Source organism: Dromaius novaehollandiae, chromosome 4 (assembly GCF_036370855.1).
Source record: "Dromaius novaehollandiae isolate bDroNov1 chromosome 4, bDroNov1.hap1, whole genome shotgun sequence".
NCBI classification, from domain to species: Eukaryota; Metazoa; Chordata; class Aves; order Casuariiformes; family Dromaiidae; genus Dromaius; species Dromaius novaehollandiae.
The window spans coordinates 39,010,319-39,027,000 of NC_088101.1; the positions used below are offsets into that span (position 1 = coordinate 39,010,319).

Below are 16,682 nucleotides of genomic sequence, written 5' to 3' on the forward strand. Positions count from 1 at the left end.
GGTTCTTCCTGCTAAAACACAGAACTAGGCTGCAACACCGCTGATTTTGCTGCTGCTGCTGTTCTCTATAGGTTTTACTCAACAATATCTAGACTTCTGATTCTTTCTGGATGTTACTCACATTTTCAAATTGTGATCTTTCCTGGCCTGTGAGGTCTCTGGGCAGGGACTACATTTGATTTTATTTGAAAGATACCAAGCAGCTGATAATGTGTATCTTAATAGTGAAAAGTGCTAAAATCTGTGTTTTCAAGCATGTTTACTGTAATAGTTCTTTTCCATTATTTTTGCACTGTTTTCCCGTCTCCTTTTTGGTAAAATCCGACATGCCCAACTTCAGGTTTTGATTTTGTTCTGTTTTGTTTTGAGAAAAGCTTAAATAGACAGTAGGGAACCTCTTACCCATTATTTAAAAAATACATTTGCTTTTGACATGTCTATAATTAATTGAAATAAAATGACTAATGATAGACTGTTAATAAGAAATCATAAAACACAAGGGCAAATTTATGCAGAACTCTAAGGATAGCCACACTGTGGAAACAAGGCCTGAAAGGCTGGATCCCAAAATCTGCAAGGACTGGATTTTCTGACCTCAAACTGGTAAATACTAAAAATCTATAAACCCAGTTCAGAAAGAAATAGCTCAAGTAATGATCCAAGCTGACCCTTCTGACAACCACACTTTCTGTGACTTGCTCCTTTTTTTAAAAAACCCTTTGTATTACTATAGATTATGCTTAGTTTCTGGTTGGACTGCAATTTGTACTTGCTTCATCTATTTAACACATCACCAGCAGACAAGCCTTGGAACAAGACAATCTCATCGGCAGACATAGCACTATACACTCAGGCAGATGGTAATTATTAATGTTTTTAGAAATCATACAGATGAAATAATGACTTAAGGTAAAACTAGAATATTCACTGCATAGATAAAGAAACAGAATGGCAACATGATGCAATTAAATTCAGAATTAAAAAAATCAGTAATTAAATAGAATAGAAACTTGTTAAGGATGTCAAATGCTGAACAGAAGAAAAGGCTGACAGAAAACAATTAGGCCTATTTAAATTACCAGGGTTAGCTAGAAGCTACATGTTATCAGATAGTTACTTTTATTCACTCTTATTGTTGTATAGACAAAAATGGTACTGCTGTCAATTGCAAATTGAGGATGAGTGAGAGCCCTTCAAATATATCATGAATTAGTGAAAATATCAAATTTATATAAAAGATGAATAACGGTACTAATATGTGCTTACTTATGAAATAAGAATTAGTTACACAGATATAAATAGGAGCTGTAAATATTCTGCAGTGAAAATAACAAAGGTATTTTTCAAAATATTGATAAACAATATAAAAATTAAATGAAAAGTATTCCATTGGAAATATCGGTAGACTGCATAAAACTATGACAAGATCTATTTAACTTAAACTACATGCAGTTTTAAGGGGGGGGGTTCTTTTTAATCTAAATTAAATAAAAAGACACCTTGTGTCCTTAAAGTCCATGGCATAGAAAAAACACGTAATATTAACAACAACAAGCCCCAAAGCAAAAAGTGGGTTAATTAATTCTACATCTTGTTCCTCTTTCTATAGTCAAAGATGTACGGCTCTAGGAACATTATTACTTTTAGATCACTTTATTGACTATGCTCTGTATGGTCATTTATTTTAAAGGACTGATGTCACATTTGGCATTATAGGAGTTGACATATTGTAGACATCTTCTTCCAGAAATGGCCCTTTAAGGCTGAGTGCAAGAGGTTAAGATGCCTGATGGAAACTTACTTTACAGTAGTGATATTCCACACTCTTAAATTAGCATGAATTGCGTGCAGCCACATACAGCGTGTGTGTATGCATATGTGTGTGTATACATATATACACACACACTCTAGATATATATTTATATGCACAGTAATTCACAGACTAAAAAAAGAACAAATTACCCCAATTTAAATCATTCTACTCCATGACATGTACCTTCAAGGTGAAGGGTTAACTTAGCTTTAATCATAAGCAAATTATTTTTAAATATAAGAATGATTTTTCTACCTTATCAATGTATCTTAATTAGATTGCAAAGACATAACATTCTAAACTTAAACCCAAAGTTTGCTAGCTGTGCTTTTTTATTCCTTTTAGTTTATTATCGAGTTCTCAACTGGTTATTGTATTAGTTTTGTAAATATGTTCCTCTAGAATAGACATAGAAATATGCAGTTGAGTGATCCCTGATAATAAAATGGAAAAAACGTACAGTTAAAAATGCCATCTCTATTTTTAAAACACCAGGTAGAAATTTCCATTACCATTTACTGCTTGTTGTGTTTTGGTATTTGTTACTACTTTTTCATATCAAATTCCCATAGTTAAAATTGAGGACTTAAACATAGGAAAGGTCTGAATACCCATTTAGCTTTAGAAGTGCTATTTTTGTTTTAATGTAAAGACAGACAGATCTTTAGCTAAGACTATCTGAAGTAACTGGTGTGGATTCCCGAACAGGAAATATTTTCTTCTGAAGTTCCTAAAGCATAAATAGGTAATTTACCACAAAAAAGTGTGCTGAGAGATTAGTGGAAAAATTGCATCCACAGTGAGAACTGTATGTGCAGTTGTATGCAAAATATGCACAATGTGCCAGGTCAGCTAAGACATAATGAAGAGGCTTAACGAATACCAACACTGCTTATAATAAGTAATGGTCAGTTTATCTGTGTATCGAACATGTCTGAAACGTAATGACAAGCCTTTGGCATTTGGCATAATTCTACAGTGTTTTGCAGCAACGAAGGTCTAGTCCTCACTACCAGGTACTGTAACCTGCTGCTATTGGCAAGAAGCAGTTTTTACACTGACCATGTTCTCCAGCTGCTTTTAGTGTCGCTTCAGGATGTGTCGATCCAAGGGGGTTACGCACAAATCGTCGCCGGCGCCGCAAGTCATCTTCCCAGTAGTCAAGGCGCCAGAACTCACGAGGACGACTACAATGAAACAGAGGAACCACATATGTTAGCAATTATCAAACAGCATGGTAGCACTGAATTTCTGCATAAAGCTCTCCTTGTTTGCTCTGCTTTTTTTTTTTTTTTTTTAACCTCCCCCCTTTCTGCAATCTTTTACTTAGGTATGTCCTTGAAAATAACAATATCACCTTCCAGTCTAAGGAACTCCTTTCCCTTTTTTCTTGGAAGGTGAAATGAGCACTAAATACATCATTTTGAAATGAATTGCTGACAGTGTGATCAGTTTCCCCACACTCTAGTGGCATGTGCTCCGATTTCAGCCTCATTTCAGCCTCAGCAGGGCACCTTTCTCAGTGACTGCATTTATAAACCAGAATAGGGAAAAGGCTATTATAAATATGGTATAGCATTACCTATATTAATCAAAGTCTGTCCCCCTTCATTTTTCTTCCTAATTTGTGCCTTTTTGCACAAGGTCAGTAAATCATACCATGAATTCTTGGTCCAGAAAGTGTTAACTTTAATGAATACCTCAGTTACATGGTTATGTATGTGATAATAAAATATTACTCTGTTTAGATGTGCAGGAATTTAATTAAAATAATCTCTTAAAATATTCATTACATTTAGCCCCTGAGGCTTAGAACAACACAAGAAAATGCATTTCTTTTCCATTTACTGTTTTTAAATAAACCATTCCAGAAGAGTGAAACAGCAATCTATTTTCAAGCAAATCAGATTGGATTTCTGTTTTATGTAGTTGTGTTTTTACATTTAATTAAAAACTACATGTTATGATGTGCTATAATTGCTATATTGAAGGCATACTTTTAAAAAATTACATCTAGAAAAGGTTAGAACAAATTCATTATTTTCCACTGTATGCTCCAAATATACATAGATCTTTTTAATATGGTCATATATAAGTGCCAGTTACTATCTTGTTAGATGATCGTGAATGAATGCCATTGTAAAACAATCTTTTAGCCCAGAGACTGTAGAAAAGAACCAAAACAAATATATAAAATAAATTAAATAAATAAAACATAAAATGCCTAATGCATAGAATAATCATGATAGGTTCATAGCCTGAAAACCTGTAAGCTCAAATTATGAAACACTGATTTTATTTATTAACATAACTAGTATCAAAACAATAAATGAAAATGCACATATATTCCCACTTCTGGTCCAGGAGCTAATAAAAAGTGTACCTGTCAACACTGACAAATGAGTAGCCATGACTGATTTACAGATCACAATGTTAAAAATATTTGATATCTATATTCTTAGTTTTTGAGGTCTAAAGCCAGGAATGAGTTCTGTTTAAGGCAAATCAAGCTTTCCAACAAACGCAGTTAAAAAAAAAAGTCACAATCATTTGCATAACCCTGCTCTCAAACATGATTTGTAAAAATTATAAATTGTGACTGAAAATAATTCTATACAAACGTGGAATATCTTTGCATCTACCTTCATTAAATTTCTATGCCTTTTTTAACACCAAAGAAAAGGCGGTGGTATTCCTCGTTTCCCTGACTTTTCACTTTCAGAAAAATACTGGAATAAGTATTTCAAAGGGATTACCAAACATCTGATTTTTGCAAATTGTGAGTTACAATCATGCTAAAATTTGAATGCCTTGATTATAAAATCCAATGATTTTGGAATAATTGAACAAATAAAAATCATTATAAAACACAGGAAGATATCGGTTTATTCAAAGCTCAATTAATAACTTAAAATTCTCCATTAGTGATTACAGAAAAAGGCAGAACACAGCTGGCTATGTGCATGCCTCTGATAGTCGCAGAGCACGGATAGGCACTTCATCATTCTGCCTTCCTACATTTATCTGTTAAAATTATTATCAAATATCAGCCAGGATGCAGTCGTGAATCACAGACTGCTCCTCGTCTTCAGGGGAACGATACAATGAGGGTCTATTCATCAGTATGGCAATCGGCACAAGTAATTAGTTCCCTAGACTGAGATCTCCTACAAAGCTTATTTCAGTCAGCACCACAAACATATGACAATGAAAAGCTAATGGAAGCCGCTAAAATTTGTTAACCTCTTCTGCCATCAATCCTTCTGGTATTCTGTGCTACAGTATTATGCAAAGATGGTAAATTATTAATTTGTCATTCATCTATCTTTGTACAGGTTTGATAGAATTAAGTGATGCCATTCTTGGATAACAATTAAAATTATACTACATTATAAAACTACGCTAAAATTATTAGAAAAATAGGTAACAATAATCAGGTACAAAGTATTATCCTGAAACATAATATATCTTTAATCTCGGGTTTTATTTTCAGTTCAGCATAAGAAATTTGCATAGGATCCCATGTCTTTCACCAGCGCACTGATTATTAACAAACGACAACATCTCAAGTCATAGATGATGTATTTGGGGATTTCTAACTATTGGCAACCCCTATATGATGAGGGGGAAAAAATCTACTCTCTACACATAGAAAATATTCTAGCAAACAGCTGCACAGGCAAAAAGTAAATACCTATTGCATAATACTTAAAAGTGAGCCATTTCTAAGAGCAGATACTGGGACATAAACATGTTAATGCCAATATAAGCCAGGTTACCATGCAGCTATTCAGAACAAGTAGCTTACATGTAAAATTGTTAACCACTCCGGTCCCCTTCCCGAAAGGCAGTGCTGGATTACGCACACTTCATACCTCTGCAACCAGGGGGAGACAGACATAAACACTGCTTGGCCTGAATGTGGCAGCTGAAAGACTGAAGCACGAGGAAACAAAGCGGCCGAGCAACAACGTTTGGAGCCCAGCAGTGCCACTGACGAATGGCTCGTTTGACAACAGAAGTTTCTGGCCCTACAATAAAAGTTGCCATATGGACTAAAGGTGCTATAGGGACTGGATCAATGAACATAAGTAGTCAATTAGTATAAGTGCAAGAGCAACATTTCTCAGGGGATGAGGGATTTATAAATTATAAATCACATGATTTGCATGGATTTGTCAGGGGCCTCACTAACATGATACAGAGTAATTAGTGGTTTCTTAGTAACAATATTGAATGAATACAATCAATGCTTTGAAATTAAATGTTTTATTCAAATAGCATTACCATTCGTTTGCTTTATTTTTCAAATAGTTTCCCAAATTACCAGGCTAAATACTTAGATTTCAGATAAACTTTCCTCTCGGTTCCCAAGTAACTAAGTAGACTTTACAACTGTACAGGGATTAGATGAAACACACAATGACCAATATAACCTGTGTCTCAGGATTTCGAATATATCATCCAGAAGAAAAAGTCACTTCATTGCAGCCAACAGGAAAGCCTTACATTTAAATGCCCACAGATCTTCATTCCAACAACAAGAATATCAAGAAATCTATTTTTCCTACTAGTTTCAAAGATTAACCCACTGTGAAACAAAACATACCAACTAGGCTAGGAGTTTTATTACGGTGTTATAACAAAGGAATTTTAGGCTTGGGAATTACCTTGAGGTCCTGATACCCTGCGGGGGACTTAAATTGAATCTAAGCAGTACAACCAGAGAATGATGAGAGGATCACGCAATTACTGAAGAATTATTTCTTGCCATGTTTTATCCACTGTGTATTTCAAGATAGTCTGCTACCAGTCATACAAAAAAAGCAGTCAGCACACCAGCGTGGATAGAAAAGGGACCCTCTGTGGGGTGGGGAAGGGGAAAGAAAACGTAAACTTAATGCAATGGTATGACAGGTCCTAAGGCTGTAGCTGGGCCAACAGCTATTTGAGAACAGATTTTTGCACGCCAGAGAAATACCCGTTCAGATCCTTAGATTAATGGAGTAATAAATAAATAAAAGTAGCACAAAAAGGGAGCGAAAAAAGAAAAGAAAGGGAAGCAGCAGAGCATTATAGAAATTATCTGCAGAGACAGAGGATGGCTAGAGCACTAAATGACCTCCTCTATTTAGGAGGCTATCTAGTTCTAAAGGCAAGAAAATCCAGACACAAGAAAGATAATTGCAACAAATTTAAAAGCAGATGGAAACTAGAGTGCATATGCCCTAATAATAAGCAACGTGCTGTAATGAAGACTTGGACCAGTCTGGCAGTCATTGCACAATCTACTATTTAAAAAAAAACAGTTCTTGCTCTGGTGAATGATAATTAGATATATTAAACACAGATATGAAACATTTGTCAATGTGAATTTTGTACTGCTAGAAATTATTGCACTGACACCTCTGGAAGCAGAGGCTGCTACCAGGCCATAGAACAACATCACAGGTGGTGATCGCGGCATGAGCACAGTACTTCCTTCACATGTCCTAAATCTACATGGAGATCCCAAGATAAATTTCCAGATGACGTACTCCTTGTCAGAAGTCTAATGGCAGAGTTAAGCAGGTAGGTCAATCCCCAAACCCAATCAATCCTTGGTCTCTCCGCTAAGACCATCAACAAGGCAATCAATCAGGGATGTCAATGTCTGAGGGGCAGAGGCTTGAACGCCCAGACCTACACTAAATTAGTCTCATAGACAACCAAACACAGAGTGGCAACAACACTTGTTCATCAGTAGCAACACTAGAGATTTGAAATGAAACCTGGAAGAAGAAAGGCTCTGTAATACCTCCGTTACCAATTGCAAGGCTACCAAAACTTCTGGTTTTAATTTATTCAGCATTTTGGTTGCAGCAGCTCATCAGTAGTCCATGCACAATATCAGACATTCCTTTTAACTTACAGGAAAGGGTAATCATAGAAAGCAAATAGGGGTGCCTCATTCTTAAGGGAAAAAAAACCCTAATAATACATTGGATCATTTCAGTTCTGGTCAGTAATGTTTCCTTGCTCTGTATCTACGTAACTTGTGCTTCCATGTAAAATACTTCAAGAACTTAAGGCAGACATATGCTACAAGCTATATCAAACCAAGGATAAAAGTGCTGAAGTTCTAGAAAGAACTGCAGAAGTCTTGAAGGAATACTGCTAGCACACTCCAGGGCATCATTCAGTGGAAGTGCCTGCTTTATCTCACAAGCAGGAATCCGTTGTGTGTTCAGGCAAATAGGTGTCCAGAATATGAACTAAAATCTTTCACATTTAGCTGTATCTAATACACCACGTCGCTGATAATGTAGCTACTTCAGAATGTTAAAGATTAATTAACCTTGTGATCTTTGAAAATGCTACCTACACTACTCAAATTTTCTTGAATGGCAAAAGCAGTTAAAGATGATCTACTTCTCCCCGTCTCTCGCAGCTGCATTTACACAAGCGTTTGTGGGACCATATTGTAACTGAATAGCCGCAACAATCTGGGCTTACTATGATTGGGTGTTCTTCTGTCGACTTATATTAGTAACCTGTTTACACTGCAGTCCCACCGGCAACTGGATAACTATAAATGAGGGAAAGAAATACGCAGATGAGGGGAAGGAAGGAGGAGATGGTGAGGAAGAACATCTTGATACCAAAAGTCATATCATGTAACCATACCCTAATATTAGCAGAGCTTGTGTCCTCCCTGGTTATCTTCATTTTCTCCATACATAGACAACGTATTCTATAGTTTCAGAGAACAGACTTCCACAAAGGGAAATAATTGAGAACTCTTAGGGAACTGTGCATAGGCAGGCTCTTGATCTCTGCTACAGTCACTGCTGTAGTAAGAGGAACTGGTCCTAACAGAGACCCAAAGCTACTGAGTAAAACTTCTGTGGCATAATATCAATTATGCAGAATATTAACGTAATCCACTAAATTAATATAGTCAGTTTGCTGCTTCTAACATTTCTCCAAGCAAACATTTGATTTTGCCTATAAAGGATCTTTTTATTTTCCTAAAAGAACTTTTGCCTATTTTGTGCATGTGTGCTTCATCAAAAGGTTTTTTTGTTCTAATATTTTTAGAAAAGAAAGTACTGCCATTCTTTTTCACATTTTTCAGAAGAAACTGCTGTGAAAAGCAGGGTATAAACTTCAGGCACAGTATCTACACAGAATTAGCACCAAGTATCTCAGAGTAACTTTGTGCTGTTTAAACCTAATCCACTTCCAACGTAGACAAAAAAGAGACATTGGAAAGGGAAGTTATGTCTTAACAGATGTTTTATGCTATCTCCCCACATAAACAAGCCAGTACAAACAGCACAGGTCTGTGATTTCTAGATTTGATTCAGTGTATTTTTAAAAGCAGTAGAAATGTTGCTTGTATGCTTTCATGCAGCAAATAGGATATTTATCTCTTTGTCTCAACCACCCATTTGACACTGCAGCTACAATCCCCTGCTTAAGCCTCCCTATCTCTGTGTTTTGAGTGATACAAAAAAATCATTCTCCCCTCTAACTAGTATGCAAAACAAAAAAAGGAGGAACAATACCAATTTCAGATATCACAGAGACTCTTCTGGCATTGACAAGCTTTGAATTTCTCATTTAAAAAGCAATCCAGAAAAAAAAAAAGTTGACAATAGATGTTTCAGTCACCCTTTATACATTATAAAGCACTGTGCCAGGGTAAAGACAAGCCCACCTTTAAGGTGTTGCTGTCTTAGATGACGGTGTTTTTTACTTCCAGTTTAAAAACAGCTTTGTTTATGTATGATTTCCTTTATGCTCTCCTTTGATTTTTATTAACCCCTCAGTGGCTAACCACAGCCTCAGCTTTTTTTGGAGGCAGCATTCTTTGAAGTGCTGGCATTCCAGCAAACGCTGGTACTTCAAAGAGGGCCCACTTAAATACATGATATAGTACTGATCACATATTTTGCAACCACTACCTCTTATCTTAGACTGATCTTATTTTGATCAGTCTAAAATAAAGCTGCTCTTCAAAAGACAGTCATTTTAAGACATAGTTCAATTCTTGTTGCATTTCCATCAAGATTAGTTTTACATTAACTGAAAACTATTCCACTTCCCTATCAGAAATAAATTAATGTTAAAACTTTCTTTTAGCTTTGAGCAAAATTAGTTCAGAGAGGTCTCAGACATGGAAGAACAAATGTACAGAAAGTTTGGAACCAGATTCTTTGGCTTAGTTGCCCCTAAATCCTTCCAGATCTTGCACATCCTACACCTGATTGCAGTCAACAAGTTTTAATTTGTTTTTCAAAATAACTACAGTTCATACAGATCTTTGATTAAAATGTTGCTTCTACCCTAAGAGAAAAATTCCATAAATTCCTATTCATATTGAAAATAACAGTAGCTACTACAATATACACAAAATAGGTACAATGTACTTTATTGTTTTCTTTGATATTTGTCTGGTAATGCAGAAACTTAGTCATCCTTTTCTTGCCAGCATGAACAACGGAATATAACAATATAGGTTGAATGATATATCTAAATATGATTAAGAAGCTAGACCAATCTCTATCTCCTTAGCCTTTTCTACTGGTTCTGCTCTTTACACCTTAAGCACAAAGGGACCTATACCCTTTCTCACAAATTATTCCTCACAAAAAATCTGATGAAGTTGTGCAGTGCACTGACACTTTATGACTCATTCTTTCCAATACCTTGGAATTTGAGGTGACAGTCTTTCAGCATTTCTGGATACACAGATCAACTTTTCACCAACAAGAAAACCTGAGATCTGTTATCTCATTTGTAAGTTGTTCTGACCCCAGAAGTATTTAAATGCAGAAATCACAGTAAGGCTTTTCCAAAAATCTCTCTCCGATTTGAATGGCATTAAATGTTTCAGCTTCACTACTGTTTCTTTCAGAAACATTTTAAGATGTATTTTAAGAGCTGTGATTAAAGGGGATCCTCTTTTTGATGCCTCTCTTAACAACTGGAAACTTTTCTTGCTACCATAAAAATGTAATAGAGCACTCCTCTGATTCAGTAATTCACTGCTCTATGTTCTTTTAACGCAAGTTGAACTTTGCTTTTTAGTGTCTTCTGCTAGAAAGGCCTAGACTAATCATATTACCTTTCCCAAAACTTTTGCTCAATTTTGTTCCAAAAAGAAATGTTCTAAATTAATTCAGCATTCAACAAAGAGAGGAACAGGAAAGAAGACAGATTTAGGTGCAGCCCCTACAGCCTTCCAATCCAGACCAAACCTCCAGAGGTTGCGGGTGTCTGCTAAAGATCACTTGCCTTCAAACCAGCCTGCCGAAACAGGTTTGCTGTCCAAGAGAAATTAATCTATTGGTACCTTTGATAGGACAGAGATTGTCCTCCAAGTTGAGAGAGAGCGCGCATGCGCAACTTTGACCTGCTGACATGCATTCTTTTTAACCCATTCCCTCTGAGGTCTTTAAAGCCCCAGATGAAAAAAATAAATATATATTTAATCTTTTTAATACGGACAGAATTTGGGTGCATCTGGGGAGATAATAAAATTTGCCCTTCAAACTCTTGCATTATCACAAACTAATTTGAACATACTTGTCTCTATGCTTTAAAGTATGCTAGGGGGGTTGGGTAACTCATTCAGTTCTACAGCATGTTTGACTACTGTTAAACACCACCTTGGAAAAGGTATTACCAATTTTGATTGCAGGCTAGGATACTGAAGTCTTGGAGACACCCAACTTCAACATTACCATGCATTTTGCCTACTCCTTGTACAGGAATGATGATATAATTAAAATCACAGCTTGCATAATACCAAAAAAAAAAAGAGAGAGAGAGAGAGAGAGAGAAAAAAACTTCAAGCATGATTTAAAAGCTAACACCTCTGTCCTTACTTGACAAAAAGAGATTTAATTCAGGATTTAAAAATGCAAGGAGGGCAAAAATCTGGGAAATGACCTCATTTTGTGATGATTGCAGGAACATATGTAAGAAAGAGTTCAAGTAACTGCAAATCTTGCATCGCTCTCAAAGACAGGAAACAGTAAGTACAAGCCAGCTAGACCACTAGAAGCACACAGAGCGAGTCTCCTAACTCTTACCATACTAGCACAGCACTGTCAGGAAACAACAACAAGACTCAAAAACACTTCTCAGGTTTCATGTATTCAATACATTTCTCCTGTGAAAGCCTTGTAAAAGAAATGTATTCAATACATTTCTCCTGTGAAAGCCTTGTAAAAGGTGTCTAAAAATAAAGGCACATCACTGAATTATGACGGAGCATCCTTTCTTGGATCATGCAGAGACTACTGTATTTACACAAGCTTTAAATGAACAAAAAGGTAGCCTGAAAACGTACCTTAATATCAGCATATATTCATGGTCAAGGAATCAGGAGCCAAAAGGTTAGAAGTTATTATGCACAGCACAGGGGCAAGTTCAAAACTGTTGCATCACACTGGCTGCAAGTGAGGTTGCTGCCCGTGAGCTGCTCAGAGGAAGGTGGTAGCTAGCAGCTACCCAGCTGAGTCCCTCCAAACAGCATGAAGAATTTTGCTTCATGCTCTCAGCTCCACAGCGCCCACAGGAACATGGCAAGAAACAGCATCTGCACTACACCGTTGAGGAGGGAGCAGCAGCATTAAGGTATAGCAGGCTAAAGCAGCAGGACAAATGTTCACAAGACAAAGAGTTGATGTAGGAGAATAAACAAACAAATAGTTGGAGTCTCAGCTTAGAAAGGTGGAAGTGTGTATTTGGGGAGAATGTCAAGAAGTGAGGAGTCACTTCATAGTCAGTTTTCCTGCTCACACACATAAAAACAGGCCAAAAAAGTCATCCTACATTTAGCTAAATACAGTACTATTTTATGCCTGATCACTCAGTACTTATTTGACCTTGCCTAAATATCTGTAGCTTTAACCACCTATCCTATGTACGTAACGCTACTGAACTGCTTTCTGAGAGCCACTGATACCCAAGGGTCACAAAAGGTTTTGAAGATAGTTACTATCTCCCAGGTCTGAAAATTACAACCATCTTCTAGCTATATTAATGAAAAAAAAATGCAGGAGCCATTCTCACAATGGCATTACAAAAGTTATCAAACGAAGGCTTACCTGGCAGTAAAGCATAAGCAATCCAAGAGTGCTAAACCACCCAAGATTCCTTTAATATAGCAATTGAAGGGCTTACTCTAGGAGAAAAACTTCTATGGTGACACATTAAAAATAGCTAACCAAGAAGATGCAAACTTCTTTTCCATACCTGTTAGGCATAGCCACGGACATAGAATTCCATAGGCAACCTAGCAATGCGCATTTGGACTGAACAATACAGAGCCATTGCAACACCCTTTCCTCCACATATCCTTAATTTAAACTTAAGACTAATAGTGTTAGCATTTAGATCTAACATTAAAGAACAGGACTGGTAACAAAGATTGTAAAATGAAAGCCTAGAAGCAACAAAACAGGAAATGTTTCTAGTTTCACTTCAGTGATTTTAAAAACGAGCATAGCCCCAGAAGTGTGCGTGCGTGTGTGTGTGTGGGGGGGGAGGTGTTCTTTCCTCTATGTTAGTTTCTGAAGAGACACATGCTAAAAGAAGACCCTTTGCTTTCTTTTTCTTCAAGGGAGCTATCAACTCTCTTGACAAGGTTTCTAATTTTTCCTTTTTCAGCTAGCTACTCTGTTATTTGCTTTTAAAACAAATTTACTGGCCCCCTCAGCAACAATGATTCTAGGTTTCAAGTCAAACGTGAAGAAAGCAGTAGAAAAAAGAATGAACCTCTTCAGGTGCTTTCCTAACAATTTAAACAACTTTTTCAACATTAAGGAATTCTTCTTTTTCAACATGGCAATCCAATCATGGAGAGGAATGAAAAGGACATATTTTGTGACTGGAGGCTTATCACAAGGAAAGGAGTCTCCCATGTGATAAGAGAGGAGTAGGCTAGCTTGCTTAGGAAGCCACATATGTGGACTTCTCTCAATTCAAAATCCCCAAAGTAGCTTCAAGCAGTCAACCAAAGCCTGATGAATCAAATGAGCTGCACCTCATTAAGATAACCATCAGGCACTCGAGAATACTTGGAGGGGACATTAGCTGCTTGCCTTAACTAGCTGCTGCAGATTCAGGCAGTCAGTACAGCTTTACATGCTGAGGGTAGGACTTTTTCAGCTGGGATATGTCTGGCTACACAACCCGCATCACCTCCTCTGGCCACATCCACATTCTGTTCCTCACAGGAGCCACAATGCCATTTGTCATTCACAACTGAAAATGAGAAGCCATATGCAGCAAAGGAGCCCTGTCACTCAGCCACTCAGCATTGCTAAGAAATTCCTCCATCAGAGAGGAGAACTGAGTGATTCGGGGGGGACAGGCACTGGGCTGCACCGGGGTGATCACTCCAGGAGGACCACTGAGCACCTGAAGGCCTGTCAGCCCCGCAGCAAAGGGATGCAAGCAGCAGGAGCACAGGAAGAGCTGCATCACTTCTCACCAGCTCTCTAGCCCCACAGTCTGTCGCTGGCAACAGCCATAAATGGAGGCTTACAGAAGAGTAAGAACAAAGCAATCATGTACCACTGCTCCCCTAATACTCCGCCAGCTTCCGACTATTTTCAGCTCAGAGGATTTCCTGAGTCTAATGGGGTTTGTCGATGCATACTGCCTCTTTCCTCCTGACAAGTATCTCTTCCAAGTACTTGCCCAGAGTGGAGAAGCAGACTTCAAATGAAACTGAGTATTAGTGGTCTCAAACCTTAAGGTCAGAGCACAGATACTGTAAAAAATTATTACAGTGAAATTACTGAACAGGCTTGGACTGTTTTGAAACTTCTGTGCTAATATGTGAATAGTCATATAGGCACCAAAGTAAAGAGTTTTAAAGTACCTGAGCAAACCTTAGTTTTCTAGACTAGAGAATTCCATCTGCGTGTGCATAAATCTGGTATTTACATATTATGTGATATTGCTAGCTCTCATGTAAAACAACACCAGGCACACTAAAGAGAACAGTCCTTTAGGTACTAAAAAACTGCAAACAGAAATATAAATTGCATATTTAAAATCCATGAATACAAATATGAGAGCAGAAGTCTTCCCTGTAACAACTGTACAATTCTCCACATTTTTTCTGCTTGAGATGTTAATTCTTGCTTTATGGCAATTCTTCAGAGAAGACTATTTAAAACCATATCACTTGTAAATTATTGTGCCTATACTTATATGCACAATTTAAGAATACTGCACATATTCCTTCTGGAATATAATATTCTTCCCACAAATATAAACTGTATGTGTAATTATCTGTAAGGACACATCTTTCTCCATTATTCAGCTTTAGAAATAATCACAAATTATCCATATTAAACTAAACTAACTTCTTTTTTCAGTAGCCTAGGATGAAACATTAAAGCGCAAAAAGATTTTGAAATGGTATATAATACAACTTCTCCAAGAAACCTTGTTTACAAAGTTCGTTAAATTCATCACAGAAAATATTCTCAAGAAAAAAATCATGGTAATGATTCATCATGAGAATTGAATGTTTTCACTTTCCTTTTCAAAATAAAAAATTTGTAAAAGATTTGAAGGGTAAGATAACTGCTCTAAAATAATATTGTTTTCAGATGACAAACCATTCTTTCTCATTTGGAAAGGAAGATGAATATAATTATTTATGAAATGAACACAGCCCTAAAAAAGAATAAAACTTCAAGTTTTAATTCACTCACTAATCAGTTTGGTTTTTATAAAGTGACTTATAAATTTTAATTTGGGCCGTTTCAAATAATGAATATGTATAAGCTGCCAGCGCTATCTTTTTCAGCTAAAAATGAAAATACAGTAACTAGTGAAAACAATGGCAAAATGATTCAAATAAAATCTGATCTTTTGCCGCAACTTTTCAAGGTCATCGGGATTCATTTTCAGTACCATGCACCATTAAAATTTACTTTGTTGTACTAGTCACTAAGAGGGATAGAGAATATGATTTTCACAAGAGCGATGGCTTTCATCTAGACTTTCACCCTCTTTATAGGGAATAACTTTGCTAAACTTTGGAAATGAAATACATGTGTGAAGCTATATGGGCAAGCAGCAAATCACAGCAACAAATAGCTAAGGATTACTTACCAAGCCATATGATAGAAGTAACCAATCTTTGATACTAATCGCTGCAAGATGGTATTTTCCCCAAAAAATTTCCCATAAGGGAGGGGGGCAGTGAGACAAGAGGAGACAGACTGATGATCCTCACAAAGACTATAGCACACTGTAGGGCATTTGGGGATGAGAAATTAACACTTAAAGAAATATAACAGGGCTCTTTGGCTGAATTTATTTTGTGGAATGGATTGAGTGGCTTCTGAGTGCTTGCTAAGAAATAGGTTTGTAGGTAATCCTACTTGCCCCAAATTTTCTTTCTAAACATAATTTTCATTTATCTTTACTGAATTTTAACCATTTGGAATAAAATTTCCCAAGTCGAATTTTCTATGTTAAGAGAATTCTAGTTTTTCCACATAGAAGCTCTTGCCCTAGCTATTTCTTTGTTTATTTCTGGAAAAAATCTGTCCTAATACAGCCACGTTAAAGGCTGCAAACGTTCACAGTTTGTATATGATCAGTAGATGGCTGCTAATAGTAGAGGAGCTCTGATGATGATGCCTGTCCTTCCTTAGGTCATGCCTCTCACATTTCCATCTGTCACACCTCCCAGAGGTCCAGGCTGTGACTTCACGTGTGTCAGACCCAATGTGAAACTGAAAATAGTCTTAGCTCCTGCCCAAGACAAAGATGCATCTACATTATTCTTACAGAGCAGCTGCGAGCAATTCCTCTAGTCCAGAATTTTATCCACTAAAAAAAAAGC

At 36.8% G+C, this 16,682-nt stretch overlaps 1 protein-coding gene across 4 annotated transcripts in view; it reads right to left on the minus strand.

Moving 5' to 3' along the window:
• Positions 1–16,682, minus strand: part of LRBA (LPS responsive beige-like anchor protein) — a 417,031-nt gene that overhangs the window by 191,636 nt on the left and 208,713 nt on the right. For all 4 annotated transcript variants that reach the window (XM_064510803.1, XM_064510804.1, XM_064510805.1 and 1 more), the window contains exon 38: positions 2,876–3,000. In XM_064510803.1, the coding sequence (XP_064366873.1) occupies positions 2,876–3,000 (125 nt within the window). The remainder of the gene's footprint in view (positions 1–2,875; positions 3,001–16,682) is intronic.